This window comes from Arachis stenosperma, chromosome 1 (assembly GCF_014773155.1).
Source record: "Arachis stenosperma cultivar V10309 chromosome 1, arast.V10309.gnm1.PFL2, whole genome shotgun sequence".
In the NCBI taxonomy this organism is placed as follows: domain Eukaryota; kingdom Viridiplantae; phylum Streptophyta; class Magnoliopsida; order Fabales; family Fabaceae; genus Arachis; species Arachis stenosperma.
The window spans coordinates 12,991,975-13,001,936 of NC_080377.1; the positions used below are offsets into that span (position 1 = coordinate 12,991,975).

A 9,962-nucleotide genomic window follows, 5' to 3' on the forward strand; every position below is an offset into this window, starting at 1 on the left:
GCCGAGGTGTTGATGGCAGTCTTTGGGAAGAATCAAGTAAATCCCCACCTCCTCATGGGTGACCGGGAGTCCGGTCGTAATTATATTTGTGAGAAACTTTTACTTTACCCTTTATCTTTTTGCTCTTACTGATATTTTGCAGCGATTAACCGACCTTCTTTGCTTTTTCGCAGTGGAGATGTCTGCGTCGGTGACGGGCCTTCCCGACTTATTTCAAACTTTCCTCTGCGCTAGTGACGACGAAGGGGATAAAGAAAAATCTGCTGCCGAGAAGCCTGCAGTTCCCCCGGAGGACAAGGCTACTTCCGAGCAAGAAGCTGCGGTTGACGGCACCGGGGTCTCGACCCAAGCTCCCCAGGTCGAGGGCGACACAACGGCTCGCACTTCCCCCTTTCGCGAGGTGATAGGCACCGGGGGTTCGGCGTCTAACCCGGATGTTGATGACGAAGTGGAAGAGGTCCCTAGCCTTAAGAGGAAGAAGAGGAAGGCGTCCTCCAGCCCTGAGGGGGTTCTTACCGTTATGGAGAGGAATTTTGATGCCGGGAAATTTATAGATTCCCAGCTGATCCCTGGTACTGAGGAGCACTTCCATGAGTCTTCTCTTGCCGGTCAGGCGAGGTGGATGTACCGCACCCTTTTGCGCGGCGCCGTGATAGCCCGGAAGGCCGAGTTTGAGCTATCCGGGATGGAGTCCCTCCGCAGAAGGTTGGAATCCACTGGGAAGGCTAACAATGAGCTAAAAAGCGAAGTTGAAACTCTCCGGGAGCAGTTGACCCAGTCAAATGAGAAACTCGACGCCGCCGAGAAAAAGGCTACTGCTGCCGATAAGAGAGCCGCCACTGCTGAGGAGAAGCTGAAAGAGTCGGGCGCCACGGTTTCTCGTCTTGTCGAGCGTGAGATGACTTTGGAGGGCCAGGTTGGCGCAGCGCAGAAGCGGGTGGCCGAGGTGGAGAAGGAAAAGCAGGTCGTGGAGGTCGAATTAGCAACGTGGAAGGCCAAGTACAAAGATGTCTTGAAGCAGGGGAAGGGTGCGATTTTGGCGACCGAGGAGGCTCTTAAGGCTCAGGTCAAAGTCATTGCCCCCGAATTTGATACGTCGGCGATTGGTGTTCTCAAAGTTATTCAGGATGGCAAAGTCGTCGACGCCCCCAAGAAATGAATCCCTGTTTGGAGCTTTTTGTTTAGCCGTTTTGTTTTGGCTTATGAACGATTTTAATTTTGGCCGTTTTATTTTGGCTTGTGAACAATGACATTTTTAGTCGTTTGCTCGTGTTGTCGTGACAATCTTTTCTTATTCGTCTGGTCGTGTTATCGTTTCTATTAACCGTTTTTGGTCTATTGTCGTCATTTATGTCAATGGCCCATGGCCTTTCGCGTAGTTGTTATGGCGGTGTTGACGGGTTCCCGGGGTGATCAGTCCCGGGGTCGCGCGTTGTCGCTGGTTGTGACGAGAGAGTTTATCTGGAGAATTGAGTGACAAAATAGAAGAGAAAATTTGCACAAGTATATCTTATTCGGTAATCGTATAAAGGACTCGTAAGTCGCTTTGATAAGTTCAAAAGTTAAATTTGCAAATTAACTACTTAGCTAGGCTGGTTGGCTCGTCGTGTCATCCTCTAGGAGTAGAATCTTCTTAGATTGTTCGCGTTCCATGTTCTCGGGACTTCCTTGCCGTCAAGCCTTTCTAACTTGAAGGCTCCTTTTCCCATCACTTTTTTGACTCGGTAAGGGCCTTCCCAGTTTGCCGCTAGCTTGCCTTCTCCAGGGGTCGGCAGGCCGATATCATTTCGCCTCAGGACGAGGTCGTTTGGCTCGAATTCTCTCTTGAGCACTTTGGTATTGTAGCGCAGAGCCATCCTTTGTTTTAGCGCCGTTTCTGTCAGATGGGCCATTTCCCTGGCTTCATCTATGAGGTCTTTTTCTACGGTTTCCTCCACTCCTTTCAAAAGTAACCACGGGCTCGGCTCACCGATCTCTACGGGTATTACTGCGTCCACCCCGTATGTTAGTCGGAAGGGAGTTTCCCTAGTGGAGGATTGTTCAGTTGTTCGGTAGGACCAGAGAACCGCTGCTAGTTCGTCGGCCCAAGCACCCTTTTTACTGTCCAACCTCTTTTTTAGCCCTGAAAGGATAACCTTGTTGGCGGACTCCACTTGTCCGTTCGTCTGAGGGTGTTCTACCGAAGAGAACCTTTGCCTTATACCCAGGCCATTGAGAAATTCCATGAACTTTTTGTCAGTAAATTGCGTGCCGTTGTCCGAGATGATGACCTCCGGTATCCCGAATCGCGTTATCACCTGCCTCCACATGAATTTCCTGCAATTGGACGAGGATATGCTAGCTAGTGGTTTGGCTTCTATCCATTTGGTGTAGTAGTCAATTGCGACAATGAGGTATTTGACTTGCCCAGGGCCGACAGGGAAGGGCCCTAAGAGGTCGACTCCCCATTGAGAGAATGGCCGGGAGGTCGTTAGCAAGCTTAACTCGGAGGCCGGCGCCCTGGCAAAGTTGGCGTTCCGTTGGCACTTTACGCATTTTTTGACAAACTCTTTGGAGTCCGTCATCATCGATGGCCAATAGTATCCGGCTCGGATTAGTTTCCTCGCTAGGGCCTTGCCTCCGATGTGGTGCCCACAGCAGCCCTCATGGACTTCCCTGAGGACGTAGTCCGTCTGGTCGGGGTGTAGGCACTTCAGTAGGGGTTGGTTGAGCCCTTTCCTGAACAACTGTCCTTGGATGACGGCGTATCTGGCCGCTTCCCTTCTCAATTTCGCCGCGTCCTTTTCATCACTAGGGAGTTTGCCGTGTTCTAGGAAATCGGTGATGGGGTCTAGCCATGAGGACCCTAGGCTTGCCATGTGCAGTGTGATTGCTGGTTCTCTCGTCATGCCTTGGATGAGAGACCGGTTCCCCTCTCCCGGCTTGGTGCTGGCTAACTTTGATAGGAGGTCTGCCCGTGTGTTCCTTTCTCTAGGCACGTGGTGGACCGTGACTTCTTCGAACTTTTGGCTCAAGCTTTTAACCTTTTCCAAGTACTTCTGTAGCAAAGGGTCTTTGGCTTGGTAGCTACCGTTTACTTGGGAGGTGACGACTTGGGAATCGCTGCATATTTCTAGCCTTCTTGCGCCGACTTCTGCCGCTAGGGTTAGGCCGCCTATAAGGGCTTCATATTCTGCCTGGTTGTTCGAGATGGGAAACTCGAATTTGACCGACTGTTCGTATACTACCCCAATCGGGCTTTCCAGGATGATCCCGGCACCTTCGAAGGTCTGGTTGGAGGCTCCGTCCACATGAAGCTTCCACCGTGTACCCACTTCTTCGCTTGGATCCCCCGTTACTTCTACTAGAAAATCTGCCATCGCTTGCGCCTTGATGGCTTGCCGGGGTTCGTATTGTATGTCATACTGGGAGAGTTCGATGGACCAAGTCATCATTCTTCCCGCCAGATCGGGTTTTTGGAGTACTTGCCGGATCGCTTGGTCCGTTCTGACGACAACTTGGTGACTCTGGAAGTACTGCTTTAACCTTCGTGAGGATGTTAGAAGTGCTAGGGCTAGCTTTTCCAGCTTGCTATACCTTAATTCTGCCCCTTGCAAGGCCCTGCTTATGAAATAAACTGGCTGTTGAGCTTTTACGTCCTCCCGTACCAGAACTGCGGCTAAGGCTTCACCCGTTATGGCGAGGTATAGGTATAGTGGTTCCCCGTCCTTTGGCTTCCCGAGGACGGGTGGCGCCGCCAGGATTTCCTTGAAGTGCCGAAAGGCCTCTTCACATGCGGGCGTCCACTCAAACGCCATCCCTTTCTTCATGAGGTTAAAAAATGGCAGGGCCTTTGTTGCCGAAGCTCTGAGGAATTGGGATAATGAGGTCAATCGCCCTGCCAACCTTTGGACGTCCTTGATACAACTCGGGCTCTTCATCTGGAGTATTGCTTGGCATTTCTCCGGGTTGGCTTCTACCCCTCTCTGAGTTATCATGAAACCCAGGAACTTGCCAGCTTCCATGGCGAAGGTGCACTTGAGGGGATTCAACCTCATACCGTGTTGACGGAGGGACGCGAATACCCTTGCCAGGTCGTTCAAGAGGTCGTCAGGTCGTGTTATTTTTGCCAGGATGTCGTCCACGTAGACTTCAACTGTTTTCCCTATGAGGTCGTGGAATATCTTGTTCATCAGTCTTTGATATGTTGCTCCCGCATTTTTCAGGCCGAATGGCATTACCTTGTAGCAGAAAGTTCCTCCTGGCATTATGAACGCCGTCTTGTCTTCGTCAGGACGGTGCATCGGTATCTGATTGTAACCGGAGTAGGCGTCCATGAAACTTAGATACCGATATCCCGCCGCGGCATCGACGAGCGCATCTATGTTAGGGAGGGGGAAACAATCTTTGGGGCATGCTTTGTTAAGGTCAGAATAGTCCACGCACATTCTCCACTTGCCGTTGTGTTTTCTCACCAATACCACATTCGAGAGCCATGTCGAGTAGTCCACTTCCCGTATGAAGCCTGCTTCTAGGAGGCTGGCCGTCTGCCTGGCCACCTCCTCTGCTCTCTCCGCCGACATCTTTCTCCTCCGTTGGGCTACCGGGCGTGCTTCCGTCTTGACGGCTAGATGATGCGAGATGATTTTTGGGTCTATGCCCGGCATGTCGGCTGGAGTCCAGGCGAACAAGTCACTGTTGGCTCTTATCATTTCGATCAAGGGCTCCTTCAACTCATGTGGGAGGTTCTTGTTAACGAATGTGAACTTTTCCACTTCGTCACCAATTCTAAACTTCTCCAGATCTCCTTCTGGTTCTGGCCTCGGCTTGTCGTCCACTCTGGCATCGAGGTCGGCTAGGAACACACCGGATGCTTCCTTGGACTTCTTTCTAAGGGAGAGGCTGGCGTTGTCACAAGCGACCGCCGTCTCGAGGTCTCCCCTTATGGTCCCTATGGATCCGTCGTCAGTAACAAACTTCATGACTAGCAGCTTTGTGTTGATTATGGCTTCGAAATCGTTGATTGTTTTTCTTCCCAAGATGATGTTGTAGGCAGTGGAGTCTCGGAGGATTACGAACTCGGCCATCGCCGATCTTCGGCCTTGGACTTGCCCCACCGAGATTGGCAGGGATATTACTCCGTCCGGTTTGATGAAGTGGTCGCCCAATCCGATGACCCCGTGCTGGTGAGTCGTCAGGTCGGCATCTTTTAGCCCTAGTGCGTCGAACACGTTGCGGAACATGATATTTGAATCAGCTCCTGTGTCGACGAGGATCTGCTTGACGAGGCCGGTTCCCACTCTGGCCGTAATGACCATGGGGGGGGGGGTTTTCCGGGGCGTTGTTGAACCATTGGTCTTCCGGGCCGAAAGAAATGGAGGGAGGCTTCATAGAGCTTTGCGCTGGCGGGGATGAGACCGTCAAAACCTTAACGTCTTTCCTCAGTGCCGACCGGGATCTTGGCGCGGCGTTTTTGGCCGTTACCACGTTTATCACAGTGAGGCCGTGGTCTCTGTCTTCGGGTTCTTGTCGCCGTTTGGCCGAACGGGTTTTGCCTTCTTCGTCTTGATCGCGATAACGTCTTCTCGGCTCCCTGATGAGGTGGGAGAACGCGGCTAGCTTTTCTTCCCTTATCGCTTGTTCTAGTGCATCCTTCAGGTCAAAACAGTCCTGTGTTTGATGGCCATAACCCTTATGATAATCACAATAGAGGTTCTTATTTCCTCCCGTACGGTCCTTAAGTGGTCGGGGTTTCGGTAGGATTCCCTTCTCCGCTATTTGTTGATAGACTTCCACGATGGGGAGAGTGAGTGGAGTGTAGTTAGTGAATTTCCCGACCCGGGGGAACGGTCGAGGTGCCCTGTTTGATGCCTCCTCCCTAGCTTTTTCCTTTGCTCTCTCTCCGTCGCCCGGTTACCGGGCTTGGCTGTAACCGGACTGCCGCTTATTGGCAGCCACGACTCGGCTGACTTCCTCGTCATTTATGTACTCCTTGGCTACCGTCTGGATCTCATGCATCGTCCAAACCGGTTTCGTGGTAAGGTGTTTTCGGAAGTTCTCGTTGAGGAGGCCGTTCGTTAGGCAAAGACTGGCCACCGAGTCGGTTAAGCCGTCGATTTCCAAGCATTCGTCGTTGAACCGATCTAAGTACCTCCTCGTCGGTTCTCCTTGTCTCTGTGTTACCCCTAGAAGGTTGATAGGGTGCTTGGCCTTCGCGATCCGCGTTGTAAATTGGGCCAGGAATGCACGGCTGATGTCTGAGAAGCTGTATATGGAACCTTGTGGGAGGCCGTTAAACCATCTGATCGCTGGCCCTGCTAGGGTTACCGGGAAGGCGCGGCATCTTACTTCGTCCCCCACTCCCTCCAGATTCATCCTGGCCTCAAAGGCCGTGAGGTGTTCTAGGGGGTCTTGAGTTCCGTCGTACCTCATGTCCGTTGGTTTGTCGAAGTGTTTCGGTAACCGGACCTCGAGGATAGATCGGTGGAACGGGGTGACGCCCATTATCACGGGTTGTCGTGTCCTCTCGGTTCTTCCTTCCCCGTCTTCGTGACCTCTTGCCGCTCGGCGGGTTGGTCTGCCGCGGGAGTAGATGATCGTGTCGTTTCGTCTTCTCATTATGGGTGACTCCTCCCGCGTGCTCTCCGCTTCCGTCCGGGATGCGGATGTGCGCCGCGGGCGGCTTCGGTGGGAGTCTTCTTCTTCGCTCCCGGGAGATGGGGTATAGCTGGGATCGGTAGACCGTCCATCCCGCTCCCGGTCCGCCAGCTGTCGTTCTAGGTTCTAGACTCGGTGGCGTAGCTCCTGCATTATTATGGCGCTATCGCCTCCCGTTCCCCCGAATGGTCGTGTTCTCGTGTGGTGTTGGGGGGATTGGTGGACAAAATTGTGATTCAACATTCTTAAGTTGTATAAATTTTATTCTATCTTTTGAGCTTTGGCATATACCCTTAGGGCACTATTTATTTTCTTCACAACTCCGTTCAACTAACCAGCAAGTGTACTGGGTCGTCCAAGTAATAACCTTACGTGAGTAAGGGTCGAATCCACAGAGATTGTTGGTATGAAGCAAGCTATGGTCACCTTGCAAATCTCAGTTATGGAGATTAAAGGGTAATTGTGATTATTGGATTGTAAATAAATAAAAAGGAATAATAAAAGGGATAGAAATACTTATGCAGATTCATTGGTAGGAATTTCAGATAAGCGGAATGGAGATGCTGTAGAGCTCTCGGACGCCTGCTTTCCTACTGCTTCTACTCAATCCTTCTTACTCCTTTCCATGGCAAGCTTTGTTTAGGGGTTCACCATCAACTGTGGCTATTTTCAATCCTCACGGGGAAATATCCTATGCGGCTGTCACTCGCACAGCTAACCAGTCTGGAGGCATCACCCATGGTTGATAGCTACATCCCATCCTCGCAGTGAAAGCTAATGCTCACGCACTCTGTCACAGTACGGCCAATCACCGGTTGGTTCCCTCCCCTACTGGAATAGAATCCCTCTTTTGCGTCTGTCACTAACGCCCAGCAGGTTGCAGGTTTGAAGCACGTCACAGTCATTCATTACCGGAATCCTACTCGGAATACCACAGACAAGGTGAGACTTTCCGGATTCCCAGGATCCTACTCGGAACACCACAGACAAGGTTGGACTTTCCGGATCCTCATAAATGCCGCCATCTATCTAGTTTATACCACGAAGATTCTGTTGGGGAATCTAAGAGATACACATTCAAGCCTTGTTGCATGTAGAACGAAAGTGGTTGTCAATCACGCGCGTTCATAAGTGAGAATGATGATGAGAGTTATTAGCTCATCACATTCATCATGTTCTTGGGTACGAATGAATATCTTGGAATAAGAATAAGATAGAGATTTGAATAAAAGAAAATAGAACTTCATTAATCTTTGAGGTACAGCAGAGCTCCACACCCTTAATCTATGGTGTGCAGAAACTCCACCGTTGAAAATACATAAGTGAAAGAGGTTCAGGCATGGCCGAATAGCCAGCCCCCTAAAACGTGATCACTAGATCAAAAATACAATCCAGGATGCCTAATACAATAGATAGATGTCCTATATATACTAGACTAGCTACTAGGGTTTACATGAGTAAGTAATTGATGCATAAATCCACTTCCGGGGCCCACTTGGTGTGTGCTTGGGCTGAGCTTGATCAATCCACGAGCTAAGGCTTCTCTTGGAGTTGAATTTTGAGTTATGACGTGTTTTGGGCGTTCAACTCCGGATCATGACGTTTTTCTGGCGTTTAACTCCAGACAGCAGCATGAACTTGGCGTTTAACGCCAAGTTACGTCGTCAATCTTCGACTAAAGCATGGACTATTATATATTGCTGGAAAGCCCTGGATGTCTACTTTCCAACGCCGTTGATAGCGCGCCATTTGGAGTTCTGTAGCTCCAGAAAATCCATTTCGAGTGCAGGGAGGTCAGAATCCAACAGCATCAGCAGTCCTTTTGTCAGCCTTTTTCAGAGTTTTGCTCAAATCCCTCAATTTCAGTCAGAATTTACCTGAAATCACAGAAAAACACACAAACTCATAGTAAAGTCCAGAAATGTGAATTTAACATAAAAACTAATGAAAACATCCCTAAAAGTAGCTTAAACTTATTAAAAACTATGTAAAAACTATGCCAAAAAGCGTATAAATTATCCGCTCATCAGGGATCTCCGCCCCCCCCCCCCTTTGCGAGGCGACGGAGGCTGCCCCCTCCGCTCCGGCTGCTCGAGCTCGGTCGCCGGGACCTAGCGCGACCTCCATTTAGGCAGTTATCCCACAGATGGCGCCAATGTTCGGTTGTCGGGTTCCGGACAGGTCGGGTGTGCAAGTGAGGGGGTGAGGACGCCTTAGCCTGGGTCGCACTGGTTGCGGGTTAGTTGAGCAGACGAGCACTTGTCCTGGAGAGAGGATGAGGGGGGGTGCCACCTGCAAAGACACTCCGACGCTCAAGTCAGCGATGTGCAGGCGGGCAGAATAGTGAGGTGAAAGGATATGACGTACCTCGGGGGAAGAGCCAATCTTCCCTTTATATACATGTCAGTAGTGGGCCCCTCATGGGGATAGGCCCATATTCTCAAGGACGTTGTTCTGCAGCCGTGTGAGCCGTACAGGACGCGTGTCCGGGTCGGTTGGAGGGCGCGTGACCGGGCCGGATGGAGCCCGGGTCGGGTTGACCCGCGGGGATCCCGGACCAGGCCGTAACATGTACATTTTGTAGAAAGATAAAATTAAAGTAAATAATAAGATTGGATGAAGATTGAATATCAATCTTTCAATAATAAAAAAATTAAATATAAAAAAATAGTGTATAATACATATTTTCTAAAATGTTATAATTTTGTACTTTTTACAAAAACTATTTTTATAATATATATAATTTTAATATGAAGATATTTTTATATTTTATTTAAAATAATGTAAATACATAATTAATAAGCAAGGGCGGAGCCACATAAAAGGTAAGGGGGACAATGGCCTCCCCCAACCTTTAATTTTTCTCTATAAATTATATATAAAATTTAATTTAGCCCCCCTAAATGTTTTATTTTATTTTATTTTAAATATAAAATTTATTTTTTGGTTCCTCCCTCAGATTGAGGTTAGCTCCGCCCCTGTTAATAAGTAATACTTATATTTTTATATAAATATTAAGAATGTTCAGTGTATAAATAAAATTATAGAAATAATTTAAATAATTAAATAAAAAGAAATTTAAATTGTAAATTTTAATAGATAAACACAATGTACTGAAAAAATTGATTCTAAAGAAGAAAAAATAAAAGAAAAAGTGAATCGAACTTATCCATGGGTTGTTTGGTTCATAAATCATAACACACACTTGGACTAAAAGATATGTTTAAATTTAAATTTATTTATTTATAAGTTTTATAAAACCTTCAATTTTTAATCGCTATTCTTTTTATTTTATAAAATATTGCATAAAATTATTATTTTTCTCC

At 48.7% G+C, this 9,962-nt stretch overlaps 2 protein-coding genes across 2 annotated transcripts; both read right to left on the bottom strand.

Annotated features, from left to right (window-relative positions):
* Window positions 1–1,616: 1,616 nt before the first annotated feature.
* Window positions 1,617–5,297, bottom strand: LOC130975523 (uncharacterized). The gene is made up of 3 exons (XM_057900311.1): window positions 4,455–5,297; window positions 3,991–4,289; window positions 1,617–3,846 (listed from the first exon to the last, which is right to left on the bottom strand). Exons 1-3 carry the CDS (start codon window positions 5,295–5,297, stop codon window positions 1,617–1,619), a joined length of 3,372 nt encoding a protein of 1,123 aa, XP_057756294.1.
* A 595-nt stretch (window positions 5,298–5,892) lies between these two features.
* On the bottom strand, window positions 5,893–6,597 carry LOC130975529 (uncharacterized). The gene has a single exon (XM_057900317.1). The coding sequence runs from the start codon at window positions 6,595–6,597 to the stop codon at window positions 5,893–5,895; it is 705 nt and encodes a 234-aa protein (XP_057756300.1).
* Between the last annotated feature and the right edge of the window lie 3,365 nt (window positions 6,598–9,962).